The 23,962-nt window shown below is 51.5% G+C and overlaps 1 protein-coding gene across 5 annotated transcripts; it reads left to right on the plus strand.

The window, feature by feature from the left end:
* The first annotated feature begins 239 nt into the window (after positions 1 to 239).
* Positions 240 to 23,845, plus strand: PLEKHA4 (pleckstrin homology domain containing A4). 5 transcript variants are annotated; one of them, XM_043600349.1, is made up of 20 exons: positions 240 to 357; positions 713 to 896; positions 2,002 to 2,109; positions 4,781 to 4,853; positions 4,974 to 5,074; positions 5,228 to 5,337; positions 5,928 to 6,143; positions 6,562 to 6,853; positions 7,471 to 7,542; positions 9,029 to 9,076; positions 9,227 to 9,307; positions 9,464 to 9,613; positions 11,196 to 11,294; positions 13,775 to 13,915; positions 14,567 to 14,666; positions 14,739 to 14,815; positions 21,425 to 21,586; positions 22,490 to 22,548; positions 22,922 to 23,034; positions 23,381 to 23,845. In XM_043600349.1, exons 2-20 carry the CDS (start codon positions 813 to 815, stop codon positions 23,647 to 23,649), a joined length of 2,355 nt encoding a protein of 784 aa, XP_043456284.1. In that variant the 5' UTR covers positions 240 to 357; positions 713 to 812; the 3' UTR covers positions 23,650 to 23,845. The 5 variants fall into 5 exon arrangements, with proteins under 5 accessions (XP_043456284.1, XP_043456283.1, XP_043456285.1 ...); XM_043600348.1 differs by having other exon boundaries at positions 246 to 357; positions 807 to 896; XM_043600350.1 differs by having other exon boundaries at positions 246 to 357; positions 807 to 896; positions 6,562 to 6,841.
* The last annotated feature ends 117 nt before the right edge of the window (positions 23,846 to 23,962 follow it).

Here is a 23,962-nt window from a genome sequence, read left to right on the forward strand (position 1 = left end):
TGAGTCAGAGAAGAAAAGATCTGGAACAGAAACAGAAAGACTGGAAGAGAAAGTGCTGGGGGGGTGGGGGGGGGGGAGAGGGGCTGCGGGCAGGGGAGAGAATGAGCCAGAGAGAGACTGGAAGAGACAGATTAGAGACAGATAGACAAGCTGGGGCCAGAGACAAGGTGTTAGGAGCCTACAAAACGGCAAGAGGGACCAGAAGTGACACAAAGCAAGACGTGTGCGAGTGAGCAGGTGAGAAGGCAGACGGGTCTGAGAGGCAGCACCCAAGAGCCAGAAGAGGAGGGAGACTGCAGCTGGGTGCCCCAGCGCCCGCACGGCCCTCTTACCCCCATCCTTGGGACCCCAGAGCTGGTAAGTTCCCTGGCTGGCCTGGGAGGGACTGCCTGGGTGTGCATTCCTGGCGTCCGGGCTTGGCAGGGATGGCCTAGGGGTGCGTGTGGGAGGGCTGGAGACAGGTAGCTGGGGGCAGCCGCGAAGAGGCAGGGAATGGGGCTCCCTAAGCACAGAGAGGGTCAAATTCCTGGCGAGAGTGCAGGGGGCAAGAATAAAGGAGCCCCTATTCCCTGTCTTGGGCGGCAGACAGCTGCCCCCCTCCCCGCAGCTGCCAATGCCGCCCACCTCTCTTGGCATCGCTCTTGGTATGCAGTCCCGGGCCAGGGCCTCCCCCAGCCCCCCAGTCCCCAGACAACAGGCTCTTTCTCCTCAGCCTCCTCCGACCTGCGAGCCCCTGACCCCGTCTCTGTCCCCAGCCGGGTCAGCTGCAGAGACACGCACACAGCCCCTTTCTTTCTCTCCCCAAGCCCTTGATGGAGGAGGGCAGACCCCGGAGCCGCCTCAGCCTGGCCAGCAGCGTCTCCACCATCTCCTCCCTGGGCAGCCTGAGCACCAAGGTTTGTTTGAGCTTCTTGGAAGGGCCGGGGGAGGGGGGAGGTAGGCGGGGCTCTGGGCTGCCCCATCCTCTTTTTTCCCAGCCCTGGTTCCGTGCCAACTCAAGGGATTCTGTTGTTAGGAGCCAGGAGCCTTAGCGATGGGATCTGCCACACCTAGTAAGGTCCCCAGTTGCCCACTAGCCCCAGCTAGGAATTTAGAGACGCTCCCAGCTGTCTCCACCCCTCCTGTTTTCCCAATTCAAAGCCAGAGTCACAATCTCGCTTGACTTGGTTGCTAAGTTAAGGCTACTCCCCAGCCATGAGGCTCTCCCCAGGAATTCGGGCGGTGACTACCCTTGACTGGGACTGAAAACTCCCTGTCCCAGCTCCAGGCATCCAATCTACCCAGTTCTGAAACCCGAGGAGGAAAAGACCTTTCTCAAGAGGGCTGAGATAGTTGCCTCCCAAGTCATCGCCCCAGCCCCAAGTTCAGTGACATTCATTTCCTTGTCTTCTGCCCTGTCTCTTCACTCATTTAGACTTTACCAAGCTCAGAATCTAGAGATTCAATCCCAACTCAGTGCCATCCCCGGGGCAGGGCATCCTGGGGGACCCTGGCTATGGATGCTGGAGATGCCTGGGTGGACAGGAGAAGGGGCTCCTCTCCTATTGGGAGGGAGGGATTTGGAACCGTCCGTCTCTGGTCATGGGTGCTCAGGGATGTCACTCCCTGGCACTGAAACATCCTTCCATTCAGCTGACCCATCACCAGGGACTCTGCACGGAGATCTTTCTTGATTATGGGGACCTCCCAGGCAAGATCTCCAATTCAGATCCCAAAGACTGCACTACATCTCTGGCTCAGTTAGACCCTTGATCCCCAAATTCCTTCCTCGTCAGCCAGTAGTCTCTTCCTTTCCCCCAAACAGCTCCGTCCGCCCATTAAAAAAAGCGTCTGTTAGCTCTGTAACGCGCACATCCAATTCTGATCTCAGAATTCAGTCCCCTCCTTGGGTGGTTTCTGAGGGCGGCTGAGGTTGGGTCTTGGGTTGCCTGACTCCCAATGCACTGCCTCCCCCAAGCCCATCCAAGGCCCCATTCACATCTGTTCTCCTTCTCTCCTCAGAAGCCTACCCGGGCAGTAAGCAAGGTGCACGCCTTCGGGAAGAGAGGCAATGCACTCAGAAGGGACCCCAACCTCCCGGTGCACATCCGAGGCTGGCTTCATAAGCAGGTGGGGTGAGCGGGTGAAGGGAAAGGACACCGAGTGATGCTAGAGGCTGTCCCCCTGGCTGTCCCCTGTTTCTCTACTTCCAAGTCTCCAAATGCGTTTTGTTTTTCTTTTATTAAAAAATAGATATATATTTAGTTTTGAGAGAGAGAGCACAAGTGGGGGAGAGGCAGAGGGAGAGGGGGACAGAGGATCCAAAGCGGGCTCTGTACTGACAGCTGCGAGCCCGATGAGGGGCTCGAACTCATGAACTGTGGAATCATGACCTGAGCTGAAGACTGAGCCACCCGGGCGCCCCACCCCTCGTTTGTTTCTAACAATCCTTCCCCCCTTTTTCTGTCATTGTTCTATGCACCCGTTCATTCAGCAACCACTTCCCGAATATTTACAAGGTGCCAAGCCCAGATAAGACAAACAAGTATAATATATTCAGGATGGGGCAGGGCAGAGACGGATAATACATTAGCTTGTTTCAGATTGTAGGAATTGCTTTGAAGAAGTAACACAGGAGGATGTACTGAAAAGTGGCAGAGGGGGGCGCCTGGGTGGCTCAGTCCGTTAAGCCTTCAGCTTAGGCTCAGGTCCTGATCTCACAGTTCGTGAGTTGGAGCCCTGCATCGGGCTCTCTGGTGTCCGTACAGAGCCTGCTGCGGATCCTCTGTCCCCCCCTCTCTCTGCCCCTCCCAGGTCTTGGTCCCTCTCTCTCTCTCTCTCTCTCTCTCTCTCTCTCTCTCAAATAAATAAAAACCAGGGCCCTGGGTGGCTCAGTCGGTTAAGCACTGACTTCATCTTGGGTCATGATCTCGCGGTGTGTGAGTTCGAGCCCCACGTCCGGCTCTGTGCTGACAGCTCAGAGCCTGGAGCCTGCTTCAGATTCTGTCTCCCTCTCTGCTCCTCCCCCACTTGTGCTCTGCCTCTCTCTCTCTCTCTCTCTCTCTCTCTCTCTCTCTCTCTCAAAAAATAAACATTTAAAAACTTAAAAATAAATAAAAGTGGCAGAGTACCATTTGACTCTTGGTCAGGGAAGGCGTCTCTGAGATGACATTTGAGTTGAGGCCTAAGTGGCATGAATCACTTCATCACATCGTGACATGAATGAGGCCGATCGTGTTAAGATCTGGGGGCCGAGGGAATCCGAAAGCCGAAGGCCCTGCAGCAGGCCAAAGACTGGTGTTTGGAGCCAGCCAAGGGTTGAGACAGAAGGAGTGGCAGGGCAGTGGTTCTCAAAGTGGTCCCTGGCCGGTATCCTCAGCATCATCAGGGAACTTGCTGGAAATGGCACGGTCAGCTCCCACCCACCCTAGATCTACTGACTCAGGAACTGTGGGCATGGGACCCAGGAAGCTATAATGTAACAAGCCCTCCTGGTGATTCTGATGCAGGACCAAGTGTGAGAGATTCCCTGCCAGCCTGTAAAAGAGAGTAAGGAGGGGCACTTAGGTGGTTCAGTCAGTTAAGCGACTCTTTTATTTAAATGTATTTTTTAGGTAACTTTATTTATTTATTTACTTACTTATTTAGAGAGGGAGAGTGCGGGAGCGGGGGAAGGGCAGAGAGAGAGGGAGAGAGAGAATCCCAAGCAGGCTCCGCACTGTCAGCGCAGAGCCCGACGCAGGGCTCGAACTCACGAACCGTGAGATCGTGACCTGAGCCGAAACCAGGAGCCGGACGCTTAACCGACTGAGCCACCCAGGCGCCCCAAGCGTCCGGCTCTTGAACTCAGCTCAAGTCTTGATCTCAGGGTTGTGAGTTCACACACCAAGTCGGGCTGTGCACTGGGTGTGAAGCTTACATTAAAAAGAGAGAGGGGGGCGCCTGGGGGGCGCAGTCGGTTGAGCGTCTGACTTCGGCTCAGGTCATGATCTCGCAGTTGACGAGTTCGAGCCCCGCGTCGGGCTGTGTGCTGACAGCTCAGAGCTTGAAGCCTGCTTCGGATTCCGTGCGTCTCTCTCTCTGCCCCTCCCCTGCTCTTGATCTGTTTCTGTCTCAAAAATAAACATTAAAAAATTAAAAAAATAATAAAAAATAAAAAAATAAAAAGAGAGAGAGAGAGAGGGTAAATAATTTGAGATTTATTCTAGGTGTGACTGTAAGCTCTGTTTTGAGCAGGGGACTCCCCCAATCTGGCTTCTAATTTCAAAGGATCATGCTGGCTTCTGCGGGAAGAGATTGAAGAAGAGAAGAGGGGCAGGAGGTTGGAGAGAGAGTAGTTCTGGCAGAGGAGATGGGGAGATACAGGATTAGGGTTGTGGCTCAAGCCACCTTCCTGGCCTCTCTGTGCCTCAGACTCCAGCGTAATCAGACCGAGTCGAGGTAGGTAAAGTGCCTGCCCACGTGTTGTATAGTATCTCGTTCCAGCCTTCCAGGAACTTCTCAATCCCCAGTTGACACATGAGAAGACACAAGTGGCCTCGCCAGGAAATGACTAGTCTGATGGCATAGTTTGAGAGGGGTGGAGCTAGGAACCAAACGCAGGTCTGACTGTCCAGAATCTATGGTCGCTCGACCACGACGCTCTGGCTTCCAGCTCTCCAACTCAATCCATTGCATCAAACGCGTTTCTGTTGCGCTCTCTCTATGGGTCCCCGTCCCCAGGTGTCACTGTCTCCGTTCCCACATTTCCTCTCCCTACTTCCCGTCTCCTCAGGCCTCCCCTCCTGCTCTGTTTCCCCAGGACAGCTCCGGGCTGCGCCTCTGGAAACGCCGCTGGTTCGTCCTCTCCGGCCATTGCCTCTTCTATTACAAGGGTCAGTGCCCTGACCTGCGTGGGGTGGACGGGCCCCCCCCACCCCCCACCGCCTCCGTTTCCTCTGGCCTCTTGGCCTCAGATCCCTGTGTGATCCCTGAGCCCAGCCCCTCTTTTGCAGACAGCCGCGAGGAGAGCGTCCTGGGCAGCGTCCTGCTGCCAAGCTACAGTATCAGGCCAGATGGGCCAGGAGCCCCCCGAGGGCGGCGCTTCACCTTCACCGTGAGTCCGTCCCTGGGGTCACTAAGGCACTAGGCAATGGGGGCAGTCATTGGGGCATCCATTATTGGAGATAAAAAGTCTTGACCAGGGTCCGTGGCATCCTCCTTTCTAGAGGTCGCGGGCGTCCACGTCCCCAACTGTCTTTCCCCGCAGGCAGAGCACCCAGGCATGAGGACCTATGTTCTGGCCGCTGACACGCTGGAGGACCTGCGGGGCTGGCTGAGGGCGCTGGGCCGGGCCTCTCGCGCCGAGGGGGACGATTGGTGAGTATAGGTCCTGGCCGTGGCCCTGACGTCCAATCTGGGTCCACCTAATCCCCAGCCCCTCCCCTTTAGGCGCTGCCTCGTCAATGTCCAATCACTTGTCTTGTAGCTCAGGAGACTCCGCCCTTCAAGTCCCACCCCCCAGGGAAATTCATCTCCTCCAATCAGCAAAGTCTTTCTCTTCTAGCCCCCACCCACCACTTTGTCCAGCCCCCGCCCATCGATATTCCACCCTCCCTGGTTGGCTCCCTCGGAAGTCTCCATCCCTAAGGCTGCCACTTAAAGAATGTCAAATATAGAAAGACCGTCACTGCCCCAGCCTGACCCAAGTTTCAGGCTGGAGACTCCTAGTCTGGGACATTGGGTCCAGAGACCCGGATGGACCTTGTTACACTCCCCCCTCCCCCCTCCCCGTCACTGCCACACTCTGGGCCTCATTTTTCCCATCTGCAAAATAGGAACAATGATTTATACTGCACCACCTTCGCTTTATTCTGTGTATGTTCCCGTGTGTGCTCATCCGTGAAGTGGGAATAAGGGTTGTTATGAGGCACAAAGGAGTGTTGTCTTTTTCTGTACCCACTTGTTAGCGGGCGACCCAGGTCACCTGCACTTCCCCAGCCGGGAGAGGGCCCTGGCGGCCCCGGTGGCCCCCCGGAGGTGAGCAGAGGGGAAGAGAGGCACAGCTTAGAATCCCCGGAGGTGGCTCGGCTGTCCAGAGGTCGCGGACGACCTGGGCTGCTCACTCCCAGCCCCACAGCCGACCTCCAGTCTGGACCTCGGATCCGGAGGACTAGGAGCCCCGAGTGAGTTGACGGAGTCTGGGACAAGAAGGTTTTACAGGGCCGAGCATCGGAGGGGAAGAAGAGGGGGGGGGGGGGGGGGGGGGTTGGGGAGAAAAGGGAAAAAGAAAAAGAAAAAAGTTGGGGGCGTGGCCTAAGAGGAGGGCAGGGACTGGGACTGCTTCCCGGTAAGGCTTAGAGCTTTCTTTCTTGAGTAGGTGGGAGTTACTGGAGTTCTTATGGGGTCAGAACCCATAGGGGGCAAGTCCTAAGGAGGAGATGCCACAAAGGGGGAAAATATTCATGCTCTGGCTAATAGAGGGGAGTTCTACTCCAGAGGGACCGTCAGACACATTGGAAGGAGACGCACACATGATGTCTGGGTGGGTAGTGGGGTGAAGGCTCTAGTTGACCTAGTTCCCCTATTCTCTCTTCCCAACAGCCTGTTCACACCCCTCTCTCGCCCTCCATCCCCTCTGAGCCTCCCCCGGCCCCGTTCTGCTCCTGCGCGCAGACCCCCTCCGACCTCGGGTGACATAGCACCTCTTGCCAGACCCCATACCCCTCTGAGTCGCATCGATGTCCGGCCTGCCCTGGATTGGGGCCCCCAGCGCCAGACACTCTCTAGGCCCCCCACTCCCCGGAGAGGACCTTCCTCTGAGGCTGGGGGAGGAAGACCCCCCAGGAGTCCCCAGCACTGGAGTCAGGAGGCCAGAACACAGGTCAGCAGAGAGGTAATGGGGAGGGGGACTACATTTCCCATATGGCTACGGGCTGTCTTTCCAGGCTGGTCTGCGGGCCATGGCCCCTTGAGCATCATGGGGATTGTGGTTCAGCATAATCACAGCTGGGTTCAGATGTGAGGGAAAGTGAACTTCATCTCCCATCAGTCCTCAGGGCTGTCTTTTCGGGCTGGTCTCTGGCCATTACCCCTTAAGTATTATGGGGATTGTAGTCCAAAATACTGTCCTCCAAGACCATGCTGGGACAAGTAGTGTGGATTACATCTGTCTTGTGTCTCCAGTTTCTTTCCAAGATGTTCACTTGCTATTTTTCTCTGAGCGTCATGGGATTGTAGCCCAGAATATCTACAGTTCACCAAAGATGTGAGAGTAGATTACAACTTCCTTTGGTCCCTGGGGCTGTTTTGCCAGGCTTGTCCCATTAGTATCATCCTATGTGTCCCCACGGTGGCACATAGCTGGAGGACAGGTAGTTGAGAAAGTTGTGGGGCTCAGTTCTGAACCTCAATAAGTCTCCTGAGTCACATCAATTCTGGACACATCCACTCTAATATTTGTTACTAAAACATGCCAATTTCTAACCATCTCTGTTTCGATATTCCTCCCAGGCCCCCTCTGGCTCCACGTATCTCCAGCTCCCCCCGAGAGCTCCCGGGACCCGGGCTTCCATGGTTTTATTGGTAGGTGTCCTGGAGCACCTTGAATCTGCCAGAGCCCCCTTCCTTGCTTTCTTTGCTATGGAGAATGTCATCTCCCGGACTTGTGTGCCTAGAGGAGACTGGGTATTTCCAGGTCCCTTGGCAGACTCTTCTGTTAGTTTCCTAAGACTGTTGCAAACTGGGTGGCATGCATATATATAGAATATCTCTCCATTCATTCATATCATCTTCCGGGTATATATTTGAGTTTTAAGTTTTTTTCCGCAGGGATCTTGTGTGCTCTTAGTTAAGGTAATTCCTAAATTCCCGATAGTTTTTATAGCTATTTGAATGGTATCTTTTTCTTTTCTTTTTTTTTTTTTAACGTTTATTCATTTTTTGATAGAGAGACAGAGCATGAGGGGGGGAGGGGCAGAGAGAAAGGGAGACACAGAATGCAAAGCGGGCTCCAGGCTCTGAACTGGCAGCACAGAGCCCAACGTGGGACTCAAACTCACGGACCGTGAGATCATGACCTGAGCTGAAGTTGGACGCTTAACCAACTGAGCCACCCAGGTGCCCCCCGCCCCAACCTTTTTTTTTTTTTTAATTCTCTTTTCTAGCTATGGATGGTATAGAGATATATGATTGATGTTTGGAACTTCATCTTTCATCTGGGATCCTTTCTGCATTGTCTTATTTTTTTTTACTTTTTTACTTTTTTTTTTTAAGTAATGTCTACACCCGTCGTGGGGCTTGAACTCACAAACCCCAAGACCAAGAGTCACATGCTCCACTGATTGAGCCAGCCAGGCGCTCCTGAATTCTCTTATTCTGATCACTCTTTGATTTTGTTGGTTTCTCTGGGTAGGTGAGCATATCATCTGTAAATAATAGTGGTTTTACTTTTCCCTTTCCTATCCTTACACTTCGCTTTGTTTTCTTTTTCTTTTCTAATAGCATCGGTCAAGATCTCTACTAGTGTGTGAAACTGTAACAGTAGTAGTGAGCATCCTTATTTTATTTTCTCTTGTAAAAGAAATGTCTGTGTGGTGCCTGGGAGCGTCCGACTTCGGCTCAGGTCATGATCTCACGGTCTGTGACTTCCAGCCCCGCATCGGGCTCTGTGCTGATGGCTCGGAGCCTGGAGCCTGCCTCGGATTCTGTGTCTCCCTCTGTCTCTCTGCCCCTTCCCTGCTCGGGCTCTGTCTCTCTCTGTCTCTCTCTCTCAAAAGTAAATAAACATTTAAAAAAAAAAAAAGTTTTTAAATAAAAAAAAAAATAAAAAAGGAATGTCTGAATTTTCTCCCCGAGTCATAACATGGCTATAGCTGTTTGGTTAACAGAGCCCATTGGATCTCCCTAAAGCCAAGACTCTGGCGGTTGGTCTACTGAGGTTTGCTAAAGCTTGGAACAAAGCTAATAAGGAGAAAGGTGTCTGTCATTAGAAACAGGGCTTGATTCAGCACTGAGCTACAACAAAGACCTGTCTGTCCATGTGACCCCTGGCTTTTCTCTTTCTCCTCAGCCGGGTCCCCCCCTAGACTCAGCTTTTCACCAAAGCTTGGAGACAGATGTAAGTCCTCCCTGGCCCAACCCCTGCCGAGTTCTCAGAGGCGGGAAGAGAATGCTTTAGACGGTGGCGGTGGTGGTGGCCGTGGCCACAGGGAGGACAGGGGAAGAGCCAGATCTGGTCCATAAATAGCTCCTGTCCTCCTCTTTCCAGACCCTGTTGACCAAGTTGTGTGGGCAGGACCGGCTCCTGAGGAGGCTACAGGAGGAGATAGACCAGAGGCAAGAGGAGAAGGTATGAGGCTCTGAAACGGGGGAGGACTCTTGGCCTCTCCACCCATCTCTCCCTTCCTGAGCCCCAGCGTGCCCCAGGATTTGGGAGGACACCGTCTCTCTCTCCCTGGGGCTGTACGTGGATTCAGAAGTTGAACCACCTTCCGTCTCGGTGCAGGAGCAGCTAGAAGCAGCCTTGGAGTTGACCAGGCAGCAGCTGAGCCAAACAACCAGGGAGGCCGCGGCTCCAGGGAGGGCCTGGGGGCGCCAGCGCCTCCTGCAGGACCGACTGGTCAGTGTGAGGGCCACTCTGTGTCACCTGACTCAGGTGAGCATCTAGGAAGGAGCATGCCCTCCCAGGAGGCCTGAGGACGCTACAAGTTGTCAGTGAAGGGGACCTGCCAGCAGAGGCTTATGGGAAGGTGGTTCTTGAGCATTCCCCTCTTTCCAGGTTTTAAACCAGTCATCTTGACGGTCTTAGAGAGTGAGGGGCAAACAGCCAACAAACAGCAGACTTAATTTAGTGGTTTGAGAGGGTGAATTTGACATGGGCTTCCTGGTTTTGAATCTCAGCTCCTGCTGTGTGACCTTAGAAAAGTTACTTGACCCCTCTGGGCCTTAGATGCCTCTCTCTCTCTCTCTCTTTCTCTCTCTCTTTTTTTTTTTTTTTTTTTGAGAGAGAGAGAAGATGAGTAGACAGAGAAGGAGAGAGAGAATCTTAAGCAGGTTCGACAGCCAGTGCACAGCCTGACCCGGGGCTTCCTTTCCAAACAGTGAGATCATGACCCGAACCGAAATCAAGAGTCAGACGCTCAACCGGCTGAGCCACCCGGTTGCCCCCTCAGATGCCTCTTCTATGAACTTGAAATGATAAAAATAGTATTTAGTACATACAGTCGTTGTAAAAATTTCTTAAATACATACATATTTAAACATATAATCTGGGGCACCTGGGTGGCGCAGTCGGTTAAGCATCCGACTTCAGCCAGGTCCCGATCTCACGGTCCGTGAGTTCGAGCCCCGCGTCAGGCTCTGGGCTGATGGCTCGGAGCCTGGAGCCTGTTTCCGATTCTGTGTCTCCCTCTCTCTCTGCCCCTCCCCCGTTCATGCTCTGTCTCTCTCTGTCCCAAAAATAAATAAACGTTGAAAAAAAAATTAAAAAACAAAACAAAACAAAACAAAATAAACATATACTCTATATATATAAATATATAGATTATATATGTTATATATATCTAACATATATTAAATGAGCGATGATTTAACACTTATATATTACGTAATATATTTTCTATATATATCATGTATATATCATATATTTGTGAATTTTTAAAAGTTAGGTACCTGGTAGATGGTAAGAAATATTTAAATGTTAGCTATAATTATTGTTATCTGTAAAATGGGGACATTAATAATACCTACCTCACAAGAATTAAATAAATGAGAGCTAAGTGTGGTGCCGAGTACATAGTAAGCACCTAATAAATATTAGCTGTGATGAGAATGATTCTTCCTTGGGGGTGCTTAGAGACCCTGGGGGTCTCTCTCTCTCTCTCTCTCTGTCTTGACTGTCCCAAGAATTTATTAGATCTGTAGACTCTTCCACCCTAGCGGAGTTCAGAGGTAATCAGAGAATTTAGGGAAAACTGTTATTCGTCTCCACTAGCAGCTCATTGGAATGGCAGGTTCCTTATAGACTCTGGGGAATCCTAGTAGTCTGAGCAAAGGGGCTCTTGGGAATTGTAGTTCATATGTGTCGTTCCCCCCCCCCCCCCCCCCCCCCGGTCTGGGCACTGGGGACCAGGCCTTCCTTCCTTCCTCCTCCTCCTCGGGCTGGGAAAAAATGGAGTGGGGAAAGATCTGGTGGGTGGGCGTACTAACCCTGTGTTTCCCTGTTTTGGGCACCTGAGGAGCGAGAGCGGGTTTGGGACACATACAACAGCCTGGAACAGGAACTGGGCAGCTTGAGAGAGACTCTGGAGTACCTGCTGCACCTTGGTTCCCCCCAGGTATACATACCCCTGCCCCAAGACCCCACACTCCACCCTCGGCTCCTTGTCCGCCATTGAAACCCTTTTGGCATTTAAGCCCCTCCCACTTCGTTTCAAACTCCTCCCCTTACATCCTTTCCTTACATTTTGAACCCTTTATTGTAGTTAAGACCTTGCCCTTCGTTTTAAGACACACCTGTTTGGAATCACTCTCTCTTCTGGTTCTAAATCTCTCCTCTAATTTTGAAGCCCTGTCCTCTGGTTCAAAATTTCACCCCTCCGCCCTGCCACATCCTGTGTCCTGACTTTTGCTGTTTCATTTATCCTCCGGAATTTCTAGTTTCAAATCCAATCACTTGGTTCAAGCTTCACTACTTTTTTTTTTTTTTTTAATATTTATTTATTTTTGAGGCGGGGGGGGGGGGGGGGACGGGCAGAGAGACAGGGAGACACAAAATCCGGAAGCAGGCTCCAGACTCTGAGCTGCCAGCACAGAGCATGATGCGGAGCTTGAACCCACGGATCGTGAGATCATGACCTGAGCTGAAGTCGGAGGCTCACCCGACTGAGCCCCCCAGGTGCCCTATTTTTTTTTAATGTTTATTTATTTTGAGAGAGACAGAGAGCACAAGCAGGGGAAGGACAGAGAGAGGGAGGGAGAGAATCCCAAGCAGGCTCCGAACTGTTAGTGCAAAGCCCCACTTGGGGCTGGATCTCACGAACCACGAGATCACGACCTGAACTGAAATTAAGAGTCAGATGCTTAACTGAGCCACCCAGGTGCCCCTAAAAATTTTATTTTTAAGTAATCACTACATCCAACATGGGGCTTGAACTCACAACCCTGAGATCAAGAGTCACATGCTCCTCCAAGTGAGCCAGCCAGGCTCACCCCCTACCCTACTTCTTCATTCTAAGCCTAATAATCAAGTTTCTAGATCATATATCTTTAGTTTAAAACGTTGACTTCTAGTATTAAATGCATACTCAGATTTAAGCGCTGCTCTCTGCATGTTAAACCCCTCCCCCTCCTTCCTAAAATCCACTCTCACTGCTAACCCCCCTCCCCACTGGTGTTAAAAATCACTTGGCACCAGCAGTATATGCAAGGAACCAAATTAGGTTTATTACAGGAATTCAAGGTTACTTTAACACTTGAAAATCAGTCCATGTATTTTTGTAAAAAGGAGAAAAGCCTTCATCTCAAGTCTAGCAAATAAAGGTATGAGGAGCAGAGAAAAAGAAGTAAACCTATTTTCATTTATAGATGACATGATTGTATATATGTAGAAAATCCAAAATAATCTCTGGATAAGCTAGTAGAATAAACAAATTCATCAAGGTCACTGAATGCGAGGATAATACGCATAAATCACTGGTCTTCCTGTATGTTAGTACCAAATGAATAGAGAGTATTTATAAACAATAGTGTTTGTAATTGACATAAACAAGTAAAATATCCAGGATGAAATCTAATGAAAGATACGCAAGGCATCTATTCGGCATGCCGTAAAACATCACTGAGAGAAATTAAAGAAGACTTATATAAATGGAGAGATATACCATGTTCATGGATAGGAAAGATACCATACTATAAAGATGTAGTCTCTCCAGATTAATTTCCCCAGTGGGGATTTACAATCCCAGTACAAATCTGGGAGGTTTCTGTGTAGAGATTGACAAAATGACTCTAAATTGTATCCATCAGGGCAAAAGACTAAGAGTAGCCAAGGCAGCCTCCAAAAACAAAGCTGGAGGACTAAGGCAAGTGAATGTCATGTCTGTCTGCAAAGCTACAGTTAATAAGACAGTGTACTAATGTCACAAGTTTAGACAAATAGACAAAAGGGATAGAATAGGATATTCAAGAGCAGATTCACATATATTTATATGCTCTCAAACTTATAATGGAGATAACTGCAGAGCAGTATAGAAAAGACAGTGTTGGGGCGCCTGGGTGGCTGAGTTGCTTAAGCATCTGACTTCGGCTCAGGTCACGAACTCACAGTTCAAGAGTGCAAGCCCCGCGTCGGGCTCTGTGCTGACATTTCAGAGCCTGGCGCCTGCTTCAGATTCTGCCTCCTTCTCTCTCTGCCCCTCCCCTGGTGGCCCTCTTTCTCTCTCTCTCAAAAATAAACATTAAAAAAAAATTTTTTTTTTAAAAGAGTAGGATAAAATTATCCGAGTAACCTCACTCTGTGCAGAAATCTCTGTCCCCACCCATTGCCCCGTTCTCTCCCACTCTCTCTCTCAAAAATAAATAAACATTAAAAAGTTAAAAAAAAAAAAAAGAAAAAGAAAAGCCAGTGTTTGTGATAAATTGTGATGGGTCAAAGGGATATCTGTATGGAAATGGATATCCACAAATAGAGCCTCCACATGCACACATCATGCGTTTATGACTCCATAAATACAGCCTCGCTGATTTCAGACCCATCTTTGACCCTCCTGGCATTTTCCCACCTTTTGAGTAGCGGATTTCTCTCCTCCCCCCCCAGGACAGAGCATCTGCTCAGCAGCAACTATGGATGGTGGAAGACACGCTGGCAGGTCTGGGGGGCCCCCAGAAACCACCCCCCAACGCTGAACCTGACTCCCCATCCCCTGCACTGCAAGGCGAGGAGTCCTCAGAGAGGGAGGTGAGACGCACAAGCCTCTCTCCCCGCCCCCAGCTCCCTGTCCCATCTGCCCTGGCCCAACTCATCACCCACTCCCCTTTTTCTCTCTCCCTTTCTTTCTCTCAGCTAACCAACCCCAGGCAGGTATCCTAGGCTCTGGAAGTATCTAGGATACTGTGCTGATCAGCAGAGAGCCCTACATGGGGCTCGAACTCATGAACCGTGAGATCGTGACCTGAGCCCAAGTCAGACCCTTAACCTACTGAGCCACCCAAGCACCCCTCCCCTTACGTTAAATAGGGATAATAATTGCCACCTTGCAGGAGGGGATGCAGTGAGATAATGCGAATAAAGTGCTTATCACGGCGCCAGATGCATAATCAGTATAAAACCTTGCATTTAAAGTGCCTTGCTATGTGCCAGGCACTGTTCTAAGTGCCTTACATGCATGCATTCAATCTTCAGACATGGATTCAAAGGTGAAATATGGCCCAGAGAGGGAAAGTAACTTGGAGAAGGTTGCACAGCTCCTAGGTGGCAGAGCTGGGATGTGAAACTAGGACGTCTGGCTCCTGGTTTTCAGTCTTAACTCCTCCCCATGCTGTGTCTTGATGGCCGAGTGCCTGAAAACTGACAACGGTACGCGTTATTCTCCTTTCCCGACCACACCAGAGCCTGCCTGAGTCCTTGGAACCGAGCTCATCCAGGTCCCCTGAGGCCGACTGGGGGCGGCCGCCCGGGGGTGACAGAGACCTCCCCAGCCCTCGCCCAGGTGAGTGTCCTGGCCCGGGTGGGACTTGCTTGGCATTTCCTGTCCTCACCAAGCCCCGTTCCGTCCTCCCAGGTCTTGGATCGCCGAGGGTCTCCCGGGCCTCCAGCCCTGAGAGTCGTCGTCCTGTTTCCCCACCGCCAGGAACCAAGGTAGGCAGCCCATCCAGCCTCCTCGGGTCCATCCTGTAACCCTTTAATCTGACCACCCCCCACTCTGGGGAGACAGCTGCGAGAAAGGAGTTCTAGGGCCACACCCCAGAGCAGAGAGAGACACTGGCTGAGTGTTGGGATGGAATTCTGTCTCTGTTGCTTCTAAGCTGTGTGACTTTGGGTCAGTTATTAAACCTCTCTGCCTCTATGTTCTCATCCGCAAAACGGACCTAATAGGAGCACCTACCGCCTAGAGCTGATGTGAGTATTCAAACTAAGTGAATGCCCATTAGGTGGAAAATAGTGCCTAGATGTAGTATCTCATTCATTCATTCGACAAATATTTATTAAATATCCCTTTGGCTGTCCAATAAGGTAGCCAGTCGCCACATGTGATTATTTAAGCCTAAATGAATCATAATTTGGGGCACCTGGGTGGCTGAACTCTGTTAAGCATCCGACTCTTGATTTCGGCCCAGGTCATGATCTCACGGTGCGTGAGTCCCAGCCCTGCATCAGGCTTTGCATTGACCGCACGGAGCCTGCTTGGGATTCTCTCTCCTTCTCTCTCTGCCCCTCCTCCTCCTCTGTCTCTCAAAAATAAATAAGTAAACACTTAAAAGAAATCAATGAATTAAAACGAGGGGCTGGCTCAGCTGGCTCAGGCAGTAGAGCGTGTGACTCTTGATCTCGGGGTTGTGAGGTCGAGCCCCATGGTGGGTGTAGAGATCACCTAAAAATAAAATCTTTAAAAAAATGCACTAAAATGAAGTAAAATGAAAAAATTCACTTGCACTCACTGCATTTCAAATTCTTAGGAGCCACACTTGGCCAGAGGCTACCCTGTTGGGCAGGGCAGATACAAAACATTGCCACCATCACAGAAAGTTCTATTGCACAGAGCTGTTCAGGCGCTGAGGGCACACACGTGAACAGAACGAGGAAAAAAAAAAAAAAATCCTTCCCTGAGGAGTGTGACATTCCAGTGGGAAGAGGCAGATTATAGTTTACTGTACATTATTTTATACGTTATAAGTGCTGAAGAGGTAAAAGCAAAAAGGTCTGGAATGCCGGAAGAAGGGATGCAATTGTAAATGGCTTGGTCTAGGGTAAGCCTCATGCAAAGGTGACACTTGTGCAGCTAGCTACCTGAAGGAGGTGAGGGAGCGAGCCTTGGGGATATCTGGTGGAAAAGCGTTATAGGCAAGGGGAACAGCCTTTGCAGAGGCTCTGGGGCAGGACTGGGCCTGCGGTGTTGTGGAAGCAGGTAGAAAGCCAGTGTGTCTGGAACCGAGTAAGCCAGCGAGAGGGAGAGGGGGAGAGGGCAGGAGACATGGGTCAAGGGCATGGGTCGCGCATGCGTGGTCCTGTGGCCCTAGGTGAGCCCGGAGCCCTGGAGGGTTCTGAGCTGCCCGAAGCGGAAACCGGCGCCCTCTGACGGCCGTGCGGGGAACAAGCCGCAGGGCGAGCGCTGAGGCCGGGACCCAGTGAGGACAGTCCAGGCAGGAGATGACGGTCATTTCCACTAGGTTAGAAGGAGTGGAGATGTTGAGAGGGAGGCAGATTCTTGTTACACCGGTTTTATCCAAAACTCTCGGGACCAGATGTAATTCAAAATGCAAACATTTGCAGATTCCAGGCTGGTAATATGCATATACTGTGTATTCTATAATATCCCCCCACAGCGCCACCCTTAATCAAACACGTTACATTTCTCTAGAAATGTGTATGAATGTTCATACTTAAACGGGATTTGGTTTATAAATAACGTCTGAATTTAAATGTCAAGTTTTTAAAAATATACCAACAAACAACCGAATGATCGATTGAGTTCCGTGGAATAAAAATTGATTATAGGGGCCCCTGGGTGGCTCAGTCGGTTGAGCATCCGGCTTCAGCTCAGGTCCTGATCTCACAGTCTGTGGGTTCCAGCCCCGAGTCGGGCTCTGTGCGACAGCTCGGAGCCTGGAGGCTGCTTCACATTCTGTGTCTCCCTCTCTCTCTGCCCCTCCCGGGCTCCCATTCTGTCTCTCTCTCTCTCTCAAAAATGAATAAACATTGAAAAAAAATTTTTTTAATTGATTATAAATACCAGGCACTTTTTAAAAAAATTTTTTTAATGTTTTATTTATTTTTGGCAGAGAGGGAGAGAGAGACAGAGCATGAGCGGGGGAGGGGCAGAGAGAGAGGGAGACACAGACTCCTCCGAAGTGGGCTCCAGGCTCTGAGCCGTCAGAGCAGAGCCCGACATGGGGCTCGAACTCACAAACCGCAAGATCATGACCTGAGCCAAAGTCTGTCGCTTAACCGACTAAGCTGCCTAGGGGCCCCAAACGTTTATTTATTTTTGAGAGAGAGAGAGAGAGAGAGAGAGAGAGAATGAGTGGGGGAGGAGCAGAGAGAGAGGGAGACACAAAATCCAAAGCAGGCTCCAGGCTCTGAGCTGTCAGCACCGAGCCTGACGCGGGGCTTGAACCTATAAACCTGAGCCAAAGTTGGCCACTTAACCGACTGAGCCTCCCAGGTGCCCCTGGGGTGTCTCATTTTAATTGAGCAAATCGGTTGGGATCTCTTGGTCACTTAATAAATCCACACTGTTGAAGGTCAGTAATGAACTGTGTAAGGGCTGAGGGCAGGCCTCCCCAAGATGGGCCACTTTAGCATGAAGATTATTCTGAGCTAAAGGCAATCGAGACCCTGGGGGCCCAAGAGAAACATTGGTGCCTCCCTTAACTACATAGAAAAATCGAAATCGGAGCTCTTTCCCAGAATAAGGGTTATTGGCTGAGATAAGTTTTATCTGAGTAGCCCATCTGTATGGCAGGACAACCATCTCATTACCAAATACCTCCTCCTCTTCTCGTCTCTCTGTGAAGTGCGTCCCTTCCCTCCAGAGTCCCAGGCCCCTACCCCCTTGTCCTTGGTTCGGAATGATATGCATACCTCATTTTGCCTGACTGCCTCTGGAATCTCCACGTCCGTGCGGACTCCCCGTGCGTCCGCTGTTGCATTTGGATTTCTCCGCTTAATCTGTCTTGTGTGAATTTGATTCTTGGTCCGGCTGGACGGACGCTTGAAGGGGCTGGGGATTCTTGCTCCCTGAGAACTGACCACGTATTTCGTCTTTTTCTCCACCCCCAACGTGGGGCTCGAACTCACCATCTTGAGATCAGAGTTGCCCGGTCTTTGGACTGAATTCACCAGCCAGGGCGCCCCCTGCAGGGCCATTTGAAACATTCTCGGAGCCCTAAATCTGTGCTTGGATTTTTCTTCTGAGCTCTTAGAAGTCACAGATATTTCTTTTTTTCTTTACTTTTCTTTTCTTTGTAAGTTTATCCATTTATTTTGAGAGAGAGAGAGAGAGAGCAGGAGCGCGAGCGGGGGAGGGACAGAGAGAGAGAGAGAGAGAGAGAGAGAGAGAGAGAGAATCCCAAGCAGGCTCCACACCCAGGACAGAGTCTGACACGGGGCTCAATCTCACTAACTGTGAGATCATGATCTGAGCCACCCAGGTGCCCGTTACCAATATTTCTGTTGCTTCTTTTCACCGTAACCCACGGGGCTGTCTTTGGCTCCTTCGTTTATCTTGGAGATCAGTTTAAACCAAAAGTCATAAATAACAAAAAGCAAGAAAGTAGCCAGGGATGGCAGGGGCCCGCCTGACAGAGGATGTGCTGAGACTCAGGTGACGATGCTGTACGTCATAATACCAGGTGGATATCGGCACCAAGTTTAAGGAAACGTGTCCGTTTTTAGGGTTTTTTTTGTTTGTTTGTTTTTTTGCAGTGGCAGGGGAGGGAGGGGGGAAGTAGAATTGCGCATAGGAGATTTTTGGAACTGATCTGGAAGGTGGAGCCAGTAAGATTTCTTGGCACATTACAGGTAGGGTATGAGGAGTCGGGGAGTGACGGTTGGGTCCTTGGCCTGGGCCTCTGGGGCAGTGCCAGTTACCATGCAGGAGACAGTGGAGGGAAGGTGAGGAATCCAGGTTTGAGTATGCTGATTAATTCCGAACTTCAAGTTTGAGATTATTCAAGGCATCCATCGGGGCTGTTGTGGGCCCTGGGCTCGTGTGTACTGGGTTTCGCTGGACGCTGTGATTGCTGAGCTGAATCAGGCCACATCTCAGGCTTTGGGGAGCCTCAGACGGGATCACGATGAGAAGAGAGGGAGGCGTGTGCGTGGTGCAATGTCAATAGCTCAGGGGCTCTGGGGGACACCAGCGGGCAGCTCCCAGACTCAGCCTAGGCGTGTTGCGGGACGGTTTCCTGGAGGTAGAGACACCTTCAAGAGTAGGTTAGAATTTACCAAATGGGGAATTTACTAGGGAAACAGCTGGTACAAATGTTTCTAAAGCCAGCATCTCTGCTAGCCTACAGGAAGCCTTTTTGTGAGTTCGGAGACAGGCACGCACCCCCTCTGGGAGGGCAGAGCATGACTTGGTCGGTGGAGGGCTCAGCCCTTGGGCAGTGAGCAACACATACATCTGTACAGGGCCGCTCAGGAGCCCAGAACTCTGGCCTCCAGAACCCCATCCGCCAACTGCAGGGTGGTCCAATTCAGAGCAACGAACATCTCCTGTGGGAGAAGTCCCTCACAGCGTGGGACACTCCATAGGTCACTGCCTGAAGGTCATGGCCCAGAAGCTCGGATGGTATGTCTCCGGGTCAGAGAGCTCTGCTTGGGGTCTTATAGCTGCAGCTTTGTTGTGTCTTATTTGTGGCTAGCTCCCTGTATGTGTCTGTGTCCACATGGCCCCCTTTCCTTAAGGACACATGCCTGCGGCTGGAGAGCCCCATCTGCCTGTCTCCTGCCCGGAGCAGCTGACAAGTCCTGACAGCCTTCCTGCATCTCAGTCCCTCTCTGTCCCCTCCTATTCAACTGGCAGTGTTCCTGCTGAGATGATTTCCTGGATCCCCATGTCACATGCCTAATCTCTTAGCAAACGGGTTGTCTGGCCACACCCTTGGGGTTCTCTCCAGACTTCTGGTTTCTTTTTAGCACACTTTTCTTCCCTCCCCCTCCCCGCCTTTGATTTAGCTCTGTCCTCTTGCGTTGTTTTTTTTTTTTTTTAATTTTTTTTAATGATTTTATTTATTTTTGAGCAGAGCATGAGTGGGGGAGGGGCAGAGAGAGAGAGGGAGACACAGAATCCGAAGCAGGCTCCAGGCTCTGAGCTGTCAGCACAGAGCCCGACGCGGGGCTCGAACTCACAGACTGCGGGATCACGACCTGAGCCGAAGTCGGAGGCTTAACCGGCTGAGCCACCCAGGGGCCCCTGTCCTCTTTCGTTTTAAGCTCTTCAGGCTAGAAGCCCATGATCAAGGTGTGAGCAGGGCCGTGTTCCCTCTGAAGGTGCCAGGATCTGTTTGAGGCCCCTGTCCTAGCTTCTGCTGGTTCCTTGGCTTGTGGGGGCCGACTCCAGTTATATGCGGCATTTTCCCTGTGTGTGTTGTTCTTCTGATTTTGACGGCCAGAGAGAGCTCCCCAGATCCTTTCAAAGGCCAACCCAAGTCGATCCTCTTGACAATTTAGTTAATGCATCTCCTTCTTGGGGCGCCTGGGTGGTTCAGTCTGTTGAGCGTCTGACTCTAGGTTTCGGCTCAGGTCATGATCTCATGGTTCATGGGATCGAGCCCCACATTGGGCTCTGCACTGACAGCACAGAACCCACTTGGGATTCTCTTTCTCCTCTCTCTCTGGCCCTCCCCCAACTTGTTCACTCTCTGTCTCTCAAAGTAAATAAGCATTAAAAAAATTTTTTTTTTTAAATACATCTCATTCTTCCTTTTGCTGTGTCTAAGTTGACTCAAGAGTTGTTTCTTGGGGCGCCTGGGTGGCTCAGCTAGTTAAGCGTCTGACTTCAGCTCAGGTCGTAAACTTGCGGTTCGTGAGTTCAAGCCCCACGTCAGGCTCTGTGCTGATGGCTCAGAGCCTGGACCCTGCTTCGGATTCTGTGTCTCCCTCTCTCTCTGTTCCTCCCCTACTTGCACTCTGTGTGTGTCTCTCTCTCAAAAATAAAGACTGGGGCACCTGGGTGGCTCAGTTGGTTAGGCATCCGACTTTGGCTTAGGTCATGATCTCGAGGTCCATGAGTTAGAGCCCCGTGTTGGGCCCTGTGCTGACAGCTCAGAGCCTGGAGCCTGCTTCGGATTCTGTGTCTCCCTCTCTCTCTGCCCCTCCCCAGCTTGGACTCTGTCTGTCCCTCTCTTTCAAAAATAAATAAACACTAAAAAAAATAATACACAGATAAATAAACAAATAAAGAGTAAAAACAAAACAAAACAAAAACAAAAAAAACCAGAATCTCGACTACTCATGCAGAGAAGCTGGATATGTTCAGGAAGTGTGGGTGCTTGTCGGGCTGGGGGTTTGGATTCCAACAGGGCAGCTGATGAAACTGAGGCCAGAGAGGCCGGTTGGGCCTTAAACATCCTGAGGGTGCTCGGAGCCGCGGGAGGACAAAGTCTGCTCTCAGCACAGAAAGATCGCCCTGAATCTGGTGGGGACCTTAACGGGAGAGGGCAAGACTGGAGGCCGAGAGAGGTTCAGGGAAGAGATTAAGGGGAGCAGCAAGGTTGGGGCCTCAAGCGTTCCTCGTCTCCCCAGGCCCCCCTCGCCCGGCCTCGGATGAGTGCCCAAGAGCAGATGGAGAGAATACGCAGAAACCAGGAGTTTGGACGGCCTCTCCCTCGCCCTGCTTCCCCCCGGCACCTCACTCTGGGGAGAACACTGTCCCCAGCCAGACGCCAGCCTGACAGAGAACAAAGGGTGAGGGGAAGAACAGAGGGCGCAAGGTGGGGTGGTAACGGATCCTCTGCTTCAAGTTTGAGGCTCAGTTTCCTTCTCTGTAAAATGGGAACTTCTCTCCCGCTTGACCCAGAACTGGGTTTCCAGACTCACCCCTGATCTGTGTGCCCATGTGATGGCTCCCCTAGTGGGGTGGGGGTGCGGCAGGGGAGGCAGAGACAGTGTCGCTTCACCAGTGTTGTTCTTCCTTCAGAATGGGGGGGGGGTCACAGGTCTGGACTGTGGGCCCAGCTTTTCTTTTTTAGTTCCTCTGCGTGATCAAAGCCGGGGGGGGGGGGGGGCGGGGGTTGGGGAGGGAAGTGAGCAAGTAAGGAGATGATTACATTCATACTGTTGCAATAGGGAGAGCATTCCAGAGCTGAAGATACGATCAGCACGATGTGTGTGAGACTTTTCTAGGAGGAATTAGACAAGTCCTAGGTGGGTCATTTTACAGCTGGGATTGTTTTTGTAATCAGAAGGTGTCTCAGCCAGACACCAACAGCTCAGGGGTGTTAGAGGGGGTTAGAGGGGACCAACAGCTCAGCCACTCCATTATGAGGCGTAAATTGTGAATTTGGAGGGTCTGTTTCTGGCCTTGTCTTGTCATAGGTGAACAAGAGGGTGGTCATTTGTCAGTCTTATGTAGGTCATATGGAGAAGGGTGCTTTGCAGTAAGCCATTTCCCCGAATGCAAATGGCTGGGGGCGGGGGGGGGGGTTCTTTCTTAACCCTTGCTGTTTTCCAGGAGTGCGTGTAAAGTTAAACATTGTCAGTGTCTCTGGGGCAATTTCATTCCCTCTCTGAGCCCCCTTCATTTCACCCTCCAAATCAGACCATGAGGACTTCCAGGTGAGGAATTTTAATGCCCCGATTCCTTTGCAGCCTGTCCAGGGACACTCAGGAGCCCCCAAATGGCTCAGAAGCTCTGGATCCTGGAGCAGGTAAGGAAGTGGAAAGTGAGGCAGGAAGCAGAAAATCAATTTGCCAAAGGCTGCTTGCTGTCTCTTGAGTACTAAGATATACAGACTGCAGAAGCTTTTAGAGATGCTTGAATTCCTGGGCCACCAGAAAGGCCAGGATCCGCAGTGAGAACTGGAGTTTCCCAAACTGCAGAACTGGATAGATATGAAACTCCTTTTCTCTGTTAGGAAAGTGGGTGAAATTTAACAAGGAATAGACTATGAATCCCATAATGCAAGCTCTGTTTAAAATCCTTTAGAGACATGTGCTAGGGACTACAACTCCTGGGAGGACATGCATGGCCCTGTGGTACTGGCTAATTGTAGACCCCCCCCCAAATCTCTTTTTTTCTAGTCCGAGGACCACCACCCCTTATTTGCCAACATCCGAAGGTCACCGGGAGAGAGTCCTCAGCCTCTCTCAAGCTCTGGCCACTGAGGCGTCGCAGTGGCACAGAATGATGACAGGTGAGGAGGGGCTGGGGATCTTGGACTCCTGGGTTTTAGGGAAGAGGGAGCCAGACAGAGTCTGGAATCCTTGGTGCAGGTCGGGAGGAGGCTGAGAGCTGCTGGAAATCCTTTGTCTTGATGAGGAAAGTGCCCTTGAGGGCTCCAAAGGTCCAGATCCCAGGAAGGAGGGGACAGGGTTTCAGGACTCCTGGGTCTGGGGGAGGAGGGGGTTGGGGCCAGACCTGTGGGTCTGAGGGAGGAGAGGGTGGGGACTGGACTCCTGGGTCTGAGAGGAAAGGCCTGGGGGTCTGGACTCCTGTGTCCCAAAGTTTGCCATTCTCATCCCCCCAATCGTGCTATGCAGGTGGACATTTGGACTCCCGAGGAGACCCTCTTCCCCCCGCGGCACCGCCTCCGTCAGATCCCACCCCCCAGGTGACCTCGCCCCCGAGGTCTCCAGTGGCTAATTCCAGTAATTCCAGCTCGGCTGGGTGCTCCCACCGGGGTAGTGGGCGTGGCGCAGGCCCCGCCTCTTGGGAGCCCACGTGGGAATCCGGGACCGCCCCTCCCGCCCTGACCCAAGAGGAGGGGGCGTGGCCTCTGCGGGTCACTCTGCTGCAGTCCAGCTTCTGACCTGCCCCACGCGAGCGCCGCAGCCAATCGGGACGTGAGGGCGTGGCCTCGAGGTACCGCCCGGAGATCTGGAGCCACTCAGGGCGCAGTGGGGGCGTGGTCTGGTCTCCATGGTGGCCTGAGGAGAAGTGTGTATCACCAAAGTTTGATTTTTCCCGGTACTTGTCCAAATTCGGATTAAAACTTTGAACTTTTAGTCAATAGCTTTCTCTCTGTCTGTTTGGGGTTGTGACACTGGGGTCTCTTAGGGGCAGAGCTGGAGTCGTGGACTCCAGCGTCCCGAGGAGTGAAGAGAGCAGGGGCCTCGAACCTG

This window comes from Prionailurus bengalensis, chromosome E2 (assembly GCF_016509475.1).
Source record: "Prionailurus bengalensis isolate Pbe53 chromosome E2, Fcat_Pben_1.1_paternal_pri, whole genome shotgun sequence".
Classification (NCBI taxonomy): domain Eukaryota; kingdom Metazoa; phylum Chordata; class Mammalia; order Carnivora; family Felidae; genus Prionailurus; species Prionailurus bengalensis.

What these genes read in the sequence shown, in the direction of transcription:
- PLEKHA4 (XM_043600349.1), top strand. Translation starts at nt 813, where the DNA reads ATGGAGGAGGGCAGACCCCGGAGCCGCCTCAGCCTGGCCAGCAGCGTC. An exon ending in TGCACCTTGGTTCCCCCCAG is followed by an intron (nt 11,295 to 13,774) that starts GTATACATACCC and finishes CTCCCCCCCCAG; the next exon opens with GACAGAGCATCTGCTCAGCA. An exon ending in GTGGCACAGAATGATGACAG is followed by an intron (nt 23,035 to 23,380) that starts GTGAGGAGGGGC and finishes CGTGCTATGCAG; the next exon opens with GTGGACATTTGGACTCCCGA.